The sequence below is a fragment of the Saccostrea cucullata genome, unplaced genomic scaffold (assembly GCF_032062105.1).
Source record: "Saccostrea cucullata isolate Sc308-1 unplaced genomic scaffold, CSIRO_AGI_Scuc_v1 ctg1998, whole genome shotgun sequence".
Lineage (NCBI taxonomy): Eukaryota > Metazoa > Mollusca > Bivalvia > Ostreida > Ostreidae > Saccostrea > Saccostrea cuccullata.
Window position 1 is genome coordinate 24,991 of NW_026918864.1, and position 19,678 is coordinate 44,668.

At 34.3% G+C, this 19,678-nt stretch overlaps 2 protein-coding genes across 2 annotated transcripts in view; one reads left to right on the forward strand and one right to left on the reverse strand.

The window, feature by feature from the left end:
* Nucleotides 1-16,524, reverse strand: part of LOC134272774 (uncharacterized) — a 33,077-nt gene extending 16,553 nt beyond the window's left edge. Inside the window, exon 1 of the mRNA XM_062754956.1 lies at nucleotides 16,429-16,524. The gene's annotated coding sequence lies outside the window, so the exon portion shown is untranslated. The remainder of the gene's footprint in view (nucleotides 1-16,428) is intronic.
* Nucleotides 1,964-18,957, forward strand: LOC134272763 (uncharacterized). The gene is made up of 2 exons (XM_062754947.1): nucleotides 1,964-1,988; nucleotides 16,354-18,957. The coding sequence occupies exon 2, from the start codon at nucleotides 16,409-16,411 to the stop codon at nucleotides 18,833-18,835; it is 2,427 nt and encodes an 808-aa protein (XP_062610931.1). The 5' UTR covers nucleotides 1,964-1,988; nucleotides 16,354-16,408; the 3' UTR covers nucleotides 18,836-18,957.
* The last annotated feature ends 721 nt before the right edge of the window (nucleotides 18,958-19,678 follow it).

Here is a 19,678-nt window from a genome sequence, read left to right on the forward strand (position 1 = left end):
CGTTTTTATATTATATCCCATGGACGTTTGTCTTCGTTTTGAGACTCAAAATATGTCAGTACCAATAAATTATCCCTGAATAATACAATAATACTTTTTATTACAAAAGGATCAATAATGCTAGAGAATTGAACTCTTTAGAGAGTTTAAGTCGTAACAGAAATTTATAGTTAATGGGCATTGATAAGGAAATGCACGTTGAATCTGTTCAGATTTAATATTCACATGTACGACGTATCTTTTTGTGTATTAATATACAAATATTTTCTCAGTTGCACAAATAAATAAATTGGCGAATCGCAAAAAGCAATTCTGCAAATAGATGGATTCATCTTGGTTCTCTGAGTAAAAAATGTGACCGTTGACCACTTGACATACAGAGCATTTGACAAAACACATTATCTGACGAAAAATAAACAAAACACCTGTATTTTGAGTTTTAAAGATGGCATGAAGAATATTGACATATAATTCATATAATTATGTCTTTATTACTTTTTCCCCGAGATAATTGATATTTTATTTATTTAGTGTTGCTTTGCTTTTGGGATCGTTTACTGCCGAGTTCATTTGGTGTATTAATTTCCTAAACCTTGGACAAAGAAACGATACTATATTATAGCTGTTTTTGTGGGCAATACAATGATTTAGCCATCTAAGGTGTACAGTATTCAGCGAGCACGAAGGAATCTAAAAACAGGAATAAATGTTTTATTTTATGATTCAATAAATAAATACAACTCATTAACTTCATGTAATAGTACATTAACTGAAGTCCTAGAGACTAGAGCCAAAGGCAATGAGAGAAGCGAGGTAAAAATAAAAATTAAAAGTAGTAATAGGAATACCGGTTATTCGGAATTTTAAAATCTTTTTGGTGACATGTAAAAAAAAATGTCAAGAACTTATATCTCATTGATTTTTAAATTATACGGGGTTACGAGAGGAAAAAATATAACTTACTCGATGAAAACACCCCCCCCCCCCCTCCCCAAATGGAGAGAATTATCCCAACTCAAATTTTAATTCTGGATATGTGGCAGTGGGGTCATTAGCGGGCGGGGGATTGGGGACAGTCTTTCAACGAACAGGGTTTTTTTTATACTAAAAATAAAAATTTACATCAAGAAGAAATATTAGGAGTTGCAGGAAGCTCTGCACTACCCCCGACCCCATTGCTCTATGAATTTTATGTTCATCAGAGTCAATATTACACCATATCAACATATACATATATTATCTTACAAGTCAATATACTCCTTAGAATTTATAAGTTAAAAACGACGTTTTACGTTTTACGATGGCAGTTTCCTCTGCAAAGTACATTTTACAAAGAAAGTTGTTTTTTCAATACACTCATTTTCTTTTCAAATACATTTTAACTGCCGTCAAAAGGACATGTTAATTACTGTTATATTAAATCTCCTGTGTGTGAGTTAGACAGCATAGTATGTGCACTTACGCTGTTTGATACACCACTGGGAGTAAGCAACGATTTCAATATCTAGTTATCGTGAAAAACCTCTTTCCCAGGATTTCTTTTAATTATAAATTTATTCGATGGAAAGAGTAAATTGTCTTCCAGTAGGATTTGAGGGGGTTTTTCTACATGCAAACTCATTTCTGGTGGGAAAGTCGCCTATGAGAAAAAAAGTACCTATGTCTATTTAATACATTAAAACGGTGAGATAACGATAGAGTGATGAAAATACCAACTTCGAACTGGAATTAACTTTATGTTATGTCATACCAATCATTCCTATAGAAGTAGACGGCAGTACAATACTACCGTTTTATAAATGCTGTTCTTTGATCCATTAAGAATGATTGGATATACACAAAAATGAAATTAATAAAAAAAGAAATAACAACGAAAAATTCAAGTACATAGGAACCCCATTCACAAACTGTCGAAACTTGCAAGGAAACACAATTTTATGACATCACAATACAGTTTTCTAAGTGACGTCATAATAGTTGCCTTGTTGGTAAGTGTTTTACATTGCATTTTTAGATTAATTTTAAAATAAATGTAAAAAATCTTTATGTTCAAAACATTTGGTAAAAAAGCAAAACGAAGATATCTTTTGCGACGATTCCTATTACATAATACAATGCATATGTATATTAATTAATCTTTGTCCAGTGAATTTAGCGAAAATGTAAACCTAACGTCAAACATTTTATTTAAAAAAATTGATATCTTACAGGTACGAAATGTATAAATTAAAAATCTACACGATAGATCGTTACTTGAAAATGAATTGATGCTTTAAATTTGACTTCTTACTTTTTATGCCCCCGTAAACGAAGTTTCGGGGGTATATAGTTTTTGTCGTGTCCGTCCGTCTGTCTGTCTGTCTGTCTGTCTGTCTAGCTGTTTGTCTGTCTGTCTGCTTGTCCGTAAAAAACTTTAAACTTGCCCATAACTTTTGATTTAGTGGAGACATGACTTTCATATTTCACATGTGTATTCCTTTATGTTTTACCGAGACCCATTTAAATGAACTAGTAAACACAGAGAATTTAACAATTAAGGGTTACAATACTCCATTTAGATTAGACAGAACTAGTCATGGCGGCGGAATCCTTATTTATATAAGAGAAGGCTTAGTCGCTCTGAGACGCCGTGATTTTGAAAATGCGTTTGATGAAACAATATGGGTTGAAATTAAGTTAAAATCAAAAAGTGTTTTTCTATGCACCATCTATAGACCTGAAACATCCAAGGTTGAATTCTGGAACCGACTTGAGATCTCAATCGGAAGGGCTCTAGATGAATCTAATAATTTAGTATTAAATGGTGATTGGAATATAGATTTCAGTAAAAAGCTTCCAACCAACGTAAATGATCTAATTATGTTCCCCAAACGAAGTTGGGGAACATATTGTTTTTACTCTGTTTCTTATTATGTTCCCCAAACGAAGTTTGGGAACATATTGTTTTTACTCTGTTTCTTATTATGTTCCCCAAACGAAGTTGGGGAACATATTGTTTTTACTCTGTTTCTTATTATTATTATTATGTTCCCCAAACGAAGTTGGGGAACATATTGTTTTTGCTCTGTTTCTTATTATTATTATTTTTCTTCTTCTTCTTCCTGGGTACTTTTTTGTCCGGGAATGATCTCGTAAACTATACATCCGACTAAGGTGAAATGTTTTTAGGGTCAGTAGACATGTTATGTAGATTTGCGGAACGAAGGTCATTTTGCGCGCACGTGCTTGCAAGAGCGTGCACGTGCAACATGTGAAATGACCGATTTAATTGATATAGGCGTAACTTTTTAAATTTTCGATGAAATGCTTTGAAACTTATAACATAAGGATATATTAGTAGCATAGACAATATGACATGGTCAAAAGAGCAAGATCTCACGCGCATGCACGTGCACTTTGCTCTGATTGGCTGAAACTAAAGTCTCTATATCTTTCTTGTTTTTTGAAGAAATCCTTTGAAATTTTGAAAATTGCCATGCATTAGAATATCCTACAACATGATATATAGCAATTATTATGAAAACACGTGCATGCACGTGCGCTGCAATCTGATTGGCTTAAAATTTAAATAGCTATAACTCCTTTGATTTTCAACCAAACAGGATGGGATTTGGAACATAGATAGATATACTGGTCTGCTACAAGAAAATATGGTCACCATACACATGCATACACGTGCATGTATGTGCGCTGCAATCTGATTGGCTGAAACTTTAAACAGCTATAACTCCCTTGGTTTTCAACCAAACGGGCTGGGATTTAGAACATAGATAGATGTAACGGACATCTACAAGAAGGTATAGTCACCATGCTCATGTATGCACGTGCGTGCACGTGAAACGGGTAAAATAAAAAATACACTTGAATGAGCGTTTTTTTTTTATACTTTTGGATTAAATACTTTAATACATGTATTTAGTATATCAAAATATATAGATTGTTTGAACAAGATGATATGGTCATTACGCACATGCATTCACATGCGCACACGTGCAATGCTAAAATTTGAATGAACTTGGCGTTGTTAAAGTCAAAAATGCATAGATTTTGTCCTATTTAATGAATGAATATGAGGGAATATGGCACCAAAAGGGAGTTGGGGAGCGTTTGGGGAACATCTGTAACGGTCCCCGTTACAATTAGCACTAGTTATTATTATTTTTCTTCTTCTTCCTGGGTACTTTTTTGTCCGGGAATGATCTCGTAAACTATACATCCGACTAAGGTGAAATGTTTTTAGGGTCAGTAGACATGTTATGTAGATTTGCGGAACGAAGGTCATTTTGCGCGCACGTGCTTGCAAGAGCGTGCACGTGCAACATGTGAAATGACCGATTTAATTGATATAGGCGTAACTTTTTAAATTTTTGATGAAATGCTTTGAAACTTATAATATAAGGATATATTAGAGGCATAGACAATATGACATGGTCAAAATAGCAAGATCTCACGCGCATGCACGTGCGCTTTGCTCTGATTGGCTGAAACTAAAGTCTCAATATCTTTCTTATTTTTTGACGAAATCCTTTGAAATTTTGAAAATAGCCATGCATTAGGATATCCTACAACAAGATATATAGCAATTATCATGAAAACACGTGCATGCACGTGCGCTGCAATCTGATTGGCTTAAACTTTAAATAGCTATAACTCCATTGATTTTCAACCAAACAGGATGGGATTTGGAACATTGATAGATATACTGGACTACTACAAGAAAATATGGTCAACATGCACATGCATACACGTGCATGTAAGTGTGCTGCAATCTGATTGGCTGAAACTTTTAACAGCTATAACTCCCTTGGATTTCAACCAAATGGGGTGGGATTTAGAACATAGATAGATGTAACGGACATCTACAAGAAGATATGGTCACCATGCTCATGTATGCACGTGCGTGCACGTGAAATGAGCAAAATAAAAAAAAAACACTTGAATGAGCGTATCTTTTTCATACTTTTGGATTAAATGCTTTAATATTTAGTATATAAAAATATACATGTATAGATTGTGTAGACAAGATGATATGGTCATTACGCACATGCATTCACATGCGCACGCCAAATTTGAATGAACTTGGTACACTTCTGGGTAAACGTTGTTAAAGTCTCAAATGCATAGAATTTGTCTTATCTAATGAAGCTTACAGGGAATATGGCACGAAAAGGGAGTTGGGGAGCGTTTGGGGAACATCTGTAACGGTCCCCGTTACAATTAGCACTAGTTATTATTATTATTATTCTTTTTTCTTCTTATTTCTTCTCCGGTACTTTTTTGTCCGCGAGTGTTCTCAGAAACTGTTCACCCAACTGAGCTAAAACCTTTTTAGGGTTAATAGGTGTGTTGTGTAGGTGTGCGGAACGAAGGTCATTTTGCGCGCATACGCCTGCACGTGCGGGCGCGTGAAATGACTGAAATGACTAATATATTTAATATAGCCATAACTTTAACATTTTCCGATGAAATGCTTTGAAACTCATTATATAAGGATATATTAATAGTGTAGATAGTGTGACACTGTCAAATTAGCAAGAACTCACGCGCATTTACGTGCGCTTCGCTCTGATTGGCTGAAACAAAAATCTCAATATCTTTTCCGTTTTTTGACGAAATGGTATGAAATTTAAAATATAAGCATACTTTAAGATGTCCTACAACATGATGTATAACATTTGTCATGAAAGCATGCGCATGCACGTGCGCTGCAATCTGATTGGCTTAAACTTCAAATGGCTGTAACTCCCTTGTTTTTCAACCAACCACGATAAGATTTAGAACATAGACAGACACAATAGACTCCTATAAGAAGTTACGGTCATCATGCACATGCATGCACGCGCATGCACGTGCGCTTTGCTCTGATTAGCTGAAACAAAAATCTCAATATCTTACTTGTTTTTTGACAAAATACTTTGAATTTTAAAACATAATCATACCTTAATACGTCCTAAACTATGATATATAAAAGTTTTCAAGAAACCACGCCCATGCACGTGTGCTGCGATCTGATTGGCTTAAATTTTAAATGCCTATAACTTTTTTGATTCTCAACAAAACAGGATGAAATTTAGAATATGAATAGATATGACGGATTCTTACATTATGCTACTATCAAACTTGAATGCAAGGACTTGCATGCACGTGTGCGCGCGCAATGCGTTAAATGACCGATTTACTTGATATAGTCGTAATTTTTTTTATGAAACGTTTCAAAATTCAAAGAATAGAAACACATTAAAAGTGTAGTCACGATGATATAGCTTTCATGCATTGCACCTTCGCGCGCGTGCAATGATCAAATGACTTATATACTTGATATGGCCGTTACTTTTATATTTCTTTATGAAATGCTTTGATTATTAACCTTTTTACCTTTGACCCCTTGACCCAAAGGTCACAATCCAGCTCAAGTTCGTAGATGTATTTACAAACTCACTTTAACAAATGCTTAGAATAAAAAAGTCAACCCCCCCCCCTTCTCCTTAAAAAAAAAATCAATAACAACGTAGAAAATTTCTCTGAAACTCGATCAACACCTGGGATCGACATAAAATTTCACTTAAGGTGCAGAAAAGACTTCATAGAAAGTTTCCTGAAAGTTTTACGGTAAGTCTCTAAAGTATATAGAAATTATGAATTTTTATGGCAAAAATTACAAATTCTGTCGTGTTTGAAATTTAAGTGCAGACGAACAAAGATATGATATAAACCTTTTAAAGCCTATTTCTCCAGATGTCGTTAATAGCATTCAATTCTACTGATATGAATTAATATTTTAATACCAAGCATTCTTCTTTTATTTCACCATTGAAATTTATCTGAATTTTTTTTAGAATTACACAATCCCCAGAAATAGCGAGTTTCGGTATATTAAAAAGCAATACACGTTTCTTTCCAGTAAAACCTCACGTGTTTGAATTCATGAAAAAATATTGATAAGGGGGTGTTAAACAATACCTGTCACATTAGCTGACACCAAAAAACCAGGGTACGTACACCACATTTTCTGATTTATTTGCATATGCAAACAGGGCTACCCTCAAATCCACGTGTTTTCCATGTCTTTATAAACATCACAAAAGCACCCCAGGAAGTAGCCTCCTATGCCCTGGAGAAATAGTTCCTGTCAAAAAACTTTATTTATTTATAGAGTAGATAAAATTTCCTAGGCACAGGTACCAGAGTTGTCAAACTGGCCTGGAAGGAAATTAAAAAAACTCTCAAAAGAAAGGAAAATCGGCTTAATGTATGGACCTACAATTGACTAAGTTCATTTTGATTGGTCAATTACCGGTGTGGTACCCCTAGTCGCCTTGAACCCAGTCCTGTCTTTCTGAAGAAAATCAACTCCGAGCCCGATGTAAAAATCTTAGTAGAGAAATGAGAATTTGAATTTTGCTGCCTTATTATGTTCCCCAAACGAAGTTTGGGAACATATTGTTTTTACTCTGTTTCTTATTATTATGTTCCCCAAACGGAGTTTGGGAACATATTGTTTTTACTCGGTTTCTTATTATTATGTTCCCCAAACGAAGTTGGGGAACATATTGTTTTTACTCTGTTTCTTATTATTATTATTATTATTATTTTTCTTCTTCTTCCTGGGTACTTTTTTGTCCGGGAATGATCTCGTAAACTATACATCCGACTAAGGTGAAATGTTTTTAGGGTCAGTAGACATGTTATGTAGATTTGCGGAACGAAGGTCATTTTGCGCGCACGTGCTTGCAAGAGAGTGCACGTGCAAAAAGTGAAATGAATGATTTAATTTATATAGGCGTAACTTTTTAAATTTTTGATGAAATGCTTTGAAACTTATAATATAAGGATACATTAGAAGCATAGACAATATGACATGGTCAAAGTAGCAAGATCTCACGCGCTTGCACGTGCGCTTTGCTCTGATTGGCTGAAACTAAAGTCTCAATATCTTTCTTGTTTTTTGACGAAATCCTTTGAAATTTTGAAAATAGCCATGCATTAGAATATCCTACAACAAGATATATAGCAATTATCATGAAAACACGTGCATGCACGTGCGCTGCAATCTGATTGGCTTAAACTTTAAATAGCTATAACTCCCTTGATTGTCAACCAAACAGGATGGGATTTGGAACATAGATAGATATACGGAACTACTACAACAAAATATGGTCACCATGCACATGCATACACGTGCATGTACGTGCGCTGCAATCCGATTGGCTGAAACTTAAAACAGCTATAACTCCCTTGGTTTTCAACCAAACGGGGTGGGATTCAGAACATAGATAGATGTAACGGACATCTACAAGAAGATATGGTCACCATGCTCATGTATGCACGTGCGTGCACGTGAAATGAGCAAAATCAAAAAACACTTGAATGAGCGTATCTATTTAATACTTTTGGATTAAATGCTTTAATATTTAGTATAAAAATATATAGATTGTGTAGACAAGATGATATGGTCATTACGCACATGCATTCACATGCGCACGCAAAATTTGAATGAACTTTGTACACTTCTGGGTAAACGTTATTAAAGTCTCAAATGCATCGAGTTTGTCTTATTTAATGAAGCTTACAGGGAATATGGCACCAAAAGGGAGTTGGGGAGCGTTTGGGGAACATCTGTAACGGTCCCCGTTACAATTAGCACTAGTTATTATTATTATTCTTTTTTTTCTTCTTTGTTCTCCGGTACTTTTTTGTCCGCGAGTGTTCTCAGAAACTGTTCACCCAACTGAGCTAAAACCTTTTTAGGGTTAATAGGTGTGTAGTGTAGGAGTGCAACACGAAGGTTATTTTGCGCGCATACGCATGCACGTGCGGGCGCGTGAAATGAGTGAAATGACGGATATACTTTATATAGCCATAACTTTAACATTTTTTGATGAAATATTTTAAAACTCATTTAATAAGGATATATTCATAGTGTAGACAATGTGACACTGTCAAATTAGCACGAACTCACGCGCATGCACGTGCGCTTCGCTCTGATTGGCTGAAACAGAAATCTCAATATCTTTTCTGTTTTTTCACAAAATGCTATGAAATTTAAAATATAGGCATACTTTAGGATGTACTACAATATGATATATAACAATTGTCATGTAAACACGCGCATGCACGTGCGCTGCAATCTGATTGGCTTAAACTTTAAATGGCTATAACTCCCTTGTTTTTCAACGAAACAGTATGGGATTTAGAACATAGACAAACATAATGGTCTCCCACAAGGAGGTATGGTCGTCATGCACAGGCATGCACGTGCATGCACGTGTGCTTTGCTGTGATTCGCTGAAACAAAAATCGCAATATCTTTTTTTAATTTTTGACGAAATGCTTTAAAATTTTAAACATAATCATGCATTAGGATGTCCTACAATATGATATATAACAGTTGTCATGAAAACATGCGCATACACGTGCGCTGCAATCTGATTGGCTTAAACTTAAAATGGCTATAACTTCCTCGTTTTTCAACCAAACAGGATGGGATTTAGAACATAGACAAACATAACAGACTCCTACAAGAAGATATGGTTGACATGCACATGCACGCACGTGCGTGCACGTGAAATGAGTAAAATTACAAATACACTAGATTAAAACGTATTTTTTAATACTTTTGGATAAAACGCTGTAATTTCTAGTATATAAATAGTGTAGACAAGATAATAAGGTCATTACGCACATGCATTCAAATGCGCATGCGTGCAATGCATAAATTTGAATATACTGAATATACTTTTGGGAAAACATTGTTATAGTCTAAAAGGCATAGAGTTCGTCTTATTTAATGAAGCTTACAGGGAGTAAGGCACCAAAAGGGAGTTGGGGAGCGTTTGGGGAACATCTGTAACGGTTCCCGTTACAATTAGCCCTAGTTATTATTATTCTTATTCTTATTATTATTTTTCTTCCTGGGAAAATTTTGTCCGCGAGTGATCTTGTAAACTACACATCAGACTTAGGTGAAACCTTTTTAGGGTAAGTAGGCATGTTATGTAGATTTGCGGAATCAAGGTCATTTTGCGCGCACGTGCTTGCAAGAGCGCGCACGTGCAAAACTTAAAATTACCAATATATAATGGATATAACCGTAACTTCTCTATTTTGTGACGTAATGTTTTGAAACTTATAATGTAAGGATATATTAGTAGTATGCACAAGATGACATGGTCAAAATAGCAAGATCGCACGCGCGTGCACGTGTGCTTCGCTCTGATTGGCTGAAACTAAAGTCTCAATATCTTTTTTGTTTATTGATAAAATCATTTGAAATTTTGAACATAGTCATACATTAGGGAGATCTACAGCCTGTAATATAAGATTTTTCATGAAAGCATGTGCATGCACATGTGCTTGCAAGAGCTCGCACGTGCAACACGAGAAATGTCTAATATAATTGATACAGACGTAACTATTAAAACTATTGATTAAATGCTTTGAAACTCATTTTATAAGTATATATAAGTAGTATGCACAAGATGACATGGTCAAAATAGCAAGATCGCACGCGCATGCACGTGTGCTTCGCTCTGATTGGCTGAAACTAAAGTCTCTATATCTTTCTTGTTTCTTGGCATAATCCTTTGAAATTTTGAACATAGACCTACATTATGAAAATCTACAGCATGATATATAAGAATTTTCATGAAAGCATGCGCATGACCGCGTCCTGAAATCTGATTGGCTGAAACTTTAAATGGCTAAATCTACTTTGTTTTTTGACGAAATGCTTTGAAATTTAAAACATTGTCATGCATTAGGACATCCTACAATATGATATAGAAAAAAATCATGAAATCACGCGCATGCACGTGTGCTGCAATCTGATTGGCTTAAACTTGAAATGGCTATAACTCCCTTGTTTTTCAACCAAACAGGATGGGATTTAGAATATAGATAGATGTAAGGGACTCCTACAAGAAGGTATGGTCATCATGCACGTGCACGCACGTGCATGCATTTGGAACGAGTGAAATGAAAAATACACTTGAAAGAGTGATTTTTCATACTTTTGGACTGAATGCTTTAATATATTGAATATTAAAATATGTAGATAGTGTAGACAAGATGATATGATCATAACGGACATGCATTCACATGCGCACGGGTGCAATGCTAAAATTTGAATATAATTGGTATCCTTCTGAGAAAACGTTGTTAAAGTCAAAATGCACAGAGTTTGTCTTATTTAATGAAGCTTACAGGGAATATGGCACCAAAAAGGAGTTGGGGAGCGTTTGGGGAACATCTGTAACGGTCCCCGTTACAATTAGCACTAGTTATGACATATAATCTCACAAACTATATTACCGAGCCAACAAGAGTGACAAATGTGACATCGACTTGTATTGATCCCATTCTTATCACAGATACCCTTGATTGCCTTGAATCAGGAACTATCGATATAGACAAAACTATAAGTGATCACAAAGCAACTTATATTATACTCAAACTAGACACAGCGATTAAAAATACGTATGTTCGAAAGATTTTCCAGTACAAAAGAGCTAACTTTGATCTATTTAGAACGGATATGAATGAAACAAATTGGGATGAAATTTTAAATAGCGAAGATGTTGATGTTGATATAGTTAAATTTAACGAAAAAATTTCAAAATTTGTGAATGAACACATCCCACAAAAAGATGTAATAGTAAGACCGGACGATAAACCTTGGTTCAACTCTGAAATTAGGAAAGAAATAAATTTGCGCGAAAAATTTAGAAAAGCTTACAGAAAATCAAAAAATGAGGAAGATAAAGCAAAATACCGTAAACAAAGAAATAAAGTCAATAATTTTAAAAAGAAACTAGAAGAAGAGTACTTGTTAAACCTGAATGAATCATTAAATCATCTAAATTGTACAAACTCTAAAACTTATTGGCAGATAGTTCGCAGATTATTGAAAGGTTCTAAGCCGTCACACTCCGTTCCTCCACTAAAAGAAAATAATGACTATGTATTTACAGATGAAGGAAAATGTGAAGTACTGAATGCTTATTTCTGTAAAGTTTCTTCTAATGATAACATAGATAAAGACCTCCCCGAATTCGAATCAAGAACAGAAGCCAAACTTGAAAATATAGTAATAAACGAAAACGAAATTGTCGATATTATTGGAACTTTAGATCCAAAAAAAGCCTCTGGTCCAGACAACTTCAGTCATATCTTAATAAAAGAAATAAGTAATGAGATTGCAATCCCGCTAGAAATCATCTTTAATAAATCTCTGAGAACTGGGAAATTTCCATGTGCTTGGAAACATGCTAATGTAATACCTGTTTTTAAAAAGGGTGAGAAATCAAACCCATCCAACTACAGACCCATTTCCTTATTGAGTTGCATAGGGAAAATTTTTGAAAGGGTAATGTTTAAATACATTTATAATCATTTAGTATCACATAAACTTTTATACAACTTACAAGCTGGATTTATGCGTAACCATTCAACTGTTACCCAATTAATAGAAATTTAACATAACATCTGTATTGCCCTAGACAGTAAAGAAGTCACGTGCTTTGCCTTTTGCGATATTAGCAAGGCATTTGACACAGTTTGGTTAAAAGGATTGAAATACAAATTAGAAAAGTATGGGTTTGTGGGAGAGGTTCTTGTGTGGCTAAATGATTATCTCACTAGTAGATCACAACAGGTCAAAATAAAATCATCAAGTTCTTCCGTAGGAAAAACCAAAGCAGGAGTTCCCCAGGGCTCTGTGCTTGGTCCTTTACTTTTTTTAATCTATATAAATGACCTGCCATGTGGACTCTTAGGTCTCTCTAGATTATTTGCAGATGATACATCTGTGTCTAATACTTCCAAAAACTTGCAGGACTTAGAAAGACTTACTAACTATGATCTAGAACAGATTAATGAATGGTCAAAAAATTGGGTTGTAAAATTTAATCCTGATAAAACCAAAATATTAATATTTGGTTGTAAAGAAGACGAAGTATCCAATCTACGATTTAAGTTTGACAATAAAGAAATAGTCCCATCGTCTACTCATTGTCATCTTGGACTTATCTTTTCAAATTCTGGGAAGTGGACAAACCATATTGACAACATTATTAAAAAGACCTCAAAAGAAATTGCTGTTCTTCGGAAACTGAAATTAACGTTAAATCGTGACTTTTTAAATAAGATGTATATTACTTTTATTAGACCCCTATTTGAATATGCATCAGAAGTATGGGATAATATTACCGCAGCTGACTGTGATAGGCTGGAGAAATTACAATTAGAAGCTGCGCGTATTGTCACAGGCCTTCCTATTTATGCTTCTCGTAAATCTCTATATTTCGAAACGGGATGGGAAACTCTTGCTTGTAGACGGGAAAGGAGAAAATTATGTTTAATGTATAAAATAAAACATGGCCTCGCACCAGAATATTTACTAAATCTATTACCCCCTGAAGTCTCTCAAACTACCAATTATGATCTACGAAATAGTAATAATATTGTTATTCCCCAATGTAGAACAAATTTATTAAAAAACTCATTTTTTCCATCTACAATATCAGCATGGAATGCATTGCCTACTGAGACTAGAAACCTTGACACTATAAATGCTTTTAAAAAGAGACTCTCTAAAGGTGATCCTCCCCCAAAATATCTTTCTTATGGCGACAAAAAACTGAATTCAATTTTAACCAGAATGAGGCACAATGTAAGCCTCCTTAAGTCAGATCTTTTTAAGTTTAGACTTTCAGACAATACCCAGTGTTCTTGTGGATATATCAATGAAAACACTGAGCATTTCTTCCTCTATTGTAAAAATTGTACTGAAATAAGAACAGAATTATTTCATGCTATAAAAAATAACAAAGGAGAAATAGACCTTGATAAAATTCTTTTTGGGGACCCAAACTTGGGTCAACAAAGTAATATCAATAATGTTAAAGCCGTACATAAGTATATTAAAAATTCGAAAAGATTTTTTGAACAGTAAGCGTAACTATTCTGTATCCTTTACATCCCCTTCCTTCTTTCATCTTTCCTTGCACGTAGATTTATTTGTTGTTCATCACGTGTATATAAATTTGTTTTTCTTTGTTTGTGTTGGAGAGGATATTCTAAGTTGGAAAAACTTGTGTCTGATCCAATTGATTATATCAATAAAATATGTTTAAATTCAAATTCCTTGTGACAAAATCTTTCTTTGGCTATCACGAAATTTGACCTTTTGACCTTGACCTTGGAGTTTGACCCACTTTTACATGAAAATTTTAAACTTTTACTTTGGCCATATCTTTTGACCTTGACCTTTGAGTTTGACTTACTTTAAAAAAGCAAACCTTGACCATAACTTTTAAAGGGTTAGGGCTAGTGCATCCATACTTTACATATTAAATCCTTGTGACAAGACCTTTCATTTGCTAAAATGTACACATTTAAACCTTAATTTGTAAATTGTAAATCATAATTTTAAAATTTGTCAAATATTCTATCACAATGTTAATTGTAAATTATCCAACAAAACTTGAAAAGTGTAAAATGCAAACGCAAGTTGGAACTTTGAACCTGTTGGCTTTCCATAGCATACAGAGTTTAGACAAGAATATTTTTTTTTATTTTGATTTTCATTTTAAAACATGATTTACAATGAATAAATAATTTTATTGAATAATTATCATAAATATTATATTTAATGAAAAGAATTTGATACAAATTTAGAGTCACTCTGAAATAGAGCAACAATTTAAGAAAAAAAATTATAATAGCTAAAACTCTGCAGAACCAATTTGATGGTTTAAATTGTGAAAAGTCTTTTCTGAAAAATGTTTTATGTATTAAGTTGCATGTATTAGTTATTGCAAGCATACAAGTAATTGCCTGACGTCACGGCGTCAGGCTGTATAAGGACTGGTATTTGCAAAATTCGAAATTAATAGATCATACCCAGAGAGCTAGATTTTGAAAGATACAGTTTTAAGAAAAAAGAATGATATTACTGATGCCAAATACTGTAGTGTTTACTTCATTTAATCTTTTTGCATGGAACAATTACTAGTATTCCATGTGATTAAACGTTTCAACATGCCCGTGTATCCTTTTTTCTGCATTTCAGTCCATTTATATTCTATGAAAGGGTTGTATCGCTCTTTTCGCGCCAAATGTCACAGTAAGCTATTCCATGGATTTTTCTATTATGTGAATGGGTGTGCTAACGTCTATGGAATAAAAAAAAAGTTTGTTCATTTAATCTCCTTCTAATACTTTAGAAATTTTATCTAAAAATTTTATCTAATTCTTTTCAGTAACATATCAGTATACGGACATGCATTACTAAAGAATTTTTTTTTTCCTAAGGACTAGTCCAAAAATGATCAACGCAGTTCAACAAGCCATGGAACATCAGATGCACACAATAGATAATAAACCAGTACAAAATCTTGGATTTGTTCTTTCCACACAGGCCTAAATATTGAATTTTCTTATTTCATTCTTAATACCGGTATATAATAGTGGCACTACCCCCCCCCCCCCCTCCATTTTCAGAAAAAAACATTAATGAACACACATTAATACTACTGTTTACTTCAGTGGAATAAATACACTCCGACAAAATGTGTATTTCTAATTATATCTCCATCTTGTAAAATGTTACAATGCTTGATTTCATAAAAGATATTAAAGATATTATATAACAGGTGTAATGTAGCTTTCAATTTAGATCCAAGGGCAGATCACTCCACTTGCAGCCCCCCCCCCCCCCCAAACAGAATGACTCTTTAACTCTTTAGTATGCAATGTAAAGATGATTCCTCTGTAAGTTAAATAAAATCAAGGATTTCATTTTCATAAGGTTTTCAAAATATACAGTAAGAACATACTTTAAATCCACAAAAGTATTGCTCGAAAGGTTTATCACTCCTCATGCAGATTTTGATTGATTTAGTCAGGCAAGCCTTTTAAAAAGCTGTTACTTGTGTTGTATTTTAAAATTTTCACCCAATCCCATAGAAAAAAAAATCAATTGCAATTTGAATATGATTGGTCAAAAACATAGTATGACACTGGATAATTTTTTTTTCAGAGCCATCTATCAAATTTACCTTTGTTGTTGACATTTAATATTTAAATTGATATAAGGAAATATCTGTGCAGGATGTTAACTGATTTATTAACAGTTGTTGAATATTAATGCTGCATGTTTATAAGTCCGGATATTGTGATTATCATCGGTCCTTTATTCTACCTTTAGTTAAACTTTTTTGTTTCTGATAAAATTGATATCCAGTTTCACGTGACTTAATTCTTCCTTTATCTGTTTCTTTTTCCATAACTACCATTTTATTGTAATTCATTTGGTCTGCAAAATTAATATATTTTTTTCTCTTTTTTCTTTAGATAAAATTCGTCAAGAATTTCCGTTCCTATTCTATCCCTAATATAAATTCTGCAAATGAAAATGGAACCTCCTACCCAGGAAATCCGTTCTTCAATCAGCAGCAATTTCTGTGAATCGGAGTGGTCCATCAGCTCGCCAAATGACACCGACACGGAAGGAGAACTAACTCCTACATCAATGTTGCAAGAAAAAATGCAAAGTTTATCACCAGCGTGCATTACTGCTGAAAAGTACCACTATGTGGATACACAATCTGAAAACGATGCTATATCAAGCACACGCTGTAGTGAAAATAGCTCTAATGAAAATATCAATGACAGATGTTACTTTGAAAACTCGTTTCCATTTCACATTGTAAGATATGGGATTCCAGAGCTCTCAAAGAGCAGGGGATCAAACAGAAGTAATTGTTCCGAAAGCAGCATGAGTAGTGCCTATTCAGAATATATTCCAATCTCTCAACCGGAGAGAGTCCAATTAAGGTTTAGCACAAGAATCGACACAGCAGAGATGTGTCACTACAGTCCCTCAAGTGTCATCTCTCACTTACCGGTAGAGCTCTTGCGCTGTCAACCTACAGGCAAAAAATTTTGTTGTTTAAGGTCTGCCAGACAATATACTCTGAAGAAATATGCAAGAAGAAACAAATTGGAATGCACTTGTCTCGATGGAACTTCTGAGTTCTCACGAAGTCATCAACATCTTTCCGTCTGTGATGTAAAAGAACATAATGTTTTTGATATCAGAGCATTGAACAGTTTTGGAAATTGGTTTAGTAATTTTCCCAAGGATAAGCAGGAAAGTTATAGAGTCATGTTAGCACTCATTGGTAATACTCCAATTCGTTGTACATGTAAACCAATTCGTTGTACATGTAAACCATTCCAGCAAGACGATATGGATAAAATTGAAGACGTCTTTGGTGCTTTAAGTGCGGATGGTGTTGAGGGCAATAAACTCATTGTTAGCAACAACGACAGTGATATCCTTCAAATCACCGCACATAAAGCCAGTCCAAACGATGGTGAAATGGAAAATTTGGCAGTCCAGAAAGCTGCGACCGCGTCAAACATGAGCCAAGGGAGGAATAAGTCGGCTTACTTTGCAAAGAACTCCCTTCAAAGTAGGAAGAAATATGAGGCAAAAAGAACAACAATAAACAGAAAATTTTCTAAATTTAGTGAGGAAAAAAAGAAACCAGTGATTGAGAATCAAAATTGTGTAAACAATAAAAGAAAACTCATAACTAAGATCGGTTACGCCAGAAAACAAAGACATTACTCAAAAATAAATACTAAAGTTCTTTCAAACCAAAAGGCGATGAATACAACCAAAAAAGTCAATCCGTTTCAAGGTGAAAATACAACAATGAGAAAAGTAAAACCAATTTATCCTAGCATAAGTCTTGAAAACGAGAATGGATACTTTGAATCTGAGAAACATAGAGAGGGTTCCGGTAAACTACATTGTGCAGAGAAGGACAATATGTCATTGCCTGGGCAAGCTGAAAAGAATGTCTTCAAAGATTTTGAAGACAGCAATGTCAGAAAATGTTTGAATTCATTTTCTCCGTGCAAAATTGATAGAGAAAACCTGATTATTGTTGATGATGAAGATAGTCAATATAAAGAGGAAACACACTTCAGTGTCATTCCGAAGTATGTGCATCGGACAGAAAGAGTTCAAAGCATGCCATTTGCAAACATCCTTCCAAAGGTAAATACTCGAGGCTTAAATAAGGATAAAGAACGACACAGTAATCCAAATACTGAGCGATTGAGCACATCAAATCCATCTCTGAAAGTATCTGATTTTCAGTTCAGACAAGATGAAAATTGTAGGAACCAAGAAAACGTCCATCCTGTTGCAAAGTCGCGTTTCCCCGTTCTCGCAAATGGATGCTTTCCAAAGAAAGGAAACAAGGGTATTTACACACATGATGTTCCAGGAAAATTTACTTCCCGGGTTCCTTCCACTGCAAAAGAAGACGACTGTACATGTATTGGTATTAACCTTCCAACCGCTGCAAAAGAAGCAAAAGAAGACGACTGTACATGTATTGGAATAAACTCCAGAAAGAAAACAATTGTCGGATATGTCCCTGGTTATGGAGCACTACGTATGAATTCAAACAGTGTTAAACCTGTTAATAGTGTTTATACTGTCAACGATTCCGATTACCATTCCAGAAAGAACAAAATGTACTCTGCCAAGGAATACAGGCAAATTAGAGTAGAACCTGCGCAAGCAATACCACGCACATCTTCTGTGAGCACGAAGCTGCCCCCAATCCTTTTTAAACAAGCTGAAGGTATTCGTCAAGGTGGTGTTAGTGATAGAAGAAATGTTGTCATAAAGAAGACAAAAAATAAACGTGGCGTTGATATCCTGGAATCCCGTGCCAAAGCGAGACAATTCAACACTTATGTAGAAGCCAGTGCATCCGCAAGATTTGAACGTCAGTTCGCTGCGGATCTTTAGTTACTAACTATAGTTTCTTGACTCTCTTCATTCAGTAACCAAGTTTAATTCGTGAAGTGCAATTATCGATGTGTGCTGACAATGAATTGTAGATTGGAAACACTAATTCTATCATATCTGAATTACACATGAATGTAGTAATATAACTATATATTATTAAATATGCATTAAAACTTTGTTGTTTTTTTTAGAAGTAATTTAAAATCGTTAGTCACATGCACAGGCACCTGACTTTACTTTTTTTCTTTTAATAAAAAAAAATCTTACCTATTAGGTAGGTGGTAATTTTTTATTAAAAGAAAAATGAGTAACGTCAGGTGCCTGTGGTCACATGCATGAATATTTTTATATACTTAGTATTTAACTTTTATCTTGACAGAAAACGTTCTTTTAGAAAACAGTATTGATAAATAAAATGGGCTAAAAAAAATAGCATCGATTTTTAAATTCAACTTTCTAATTGGTTGTATCTGATGCGTTTGTCAACACTTATTCATTCAAGCAATGGGAATACTTGTCTATTTTCCTGAAATATTTGCTGTTTGGATAGACATTTTTTCAATGATAAGGTTTCAAAATTAACTTTAAAAATGCACGAACACGGGGTAAAACACATTTGCATATAACTGAGCCAAGTCATGTAGACGTGCAAGAATATTTCGACTTTTATCTCTCCATATGCGCCAATCCTTTAGCAGAAACTTTTTTGTTATTTTGTTTTAGGCCTGTGCCTTTTTTAAGGTTGATGGATTGTATCATACTATAAAGGGTGCTGGAGGTGGTCTTCACAGCTGAAATATCAGTACTGACAAGATTTTTTTTTATAGCTTTTTGTTTTTTTAT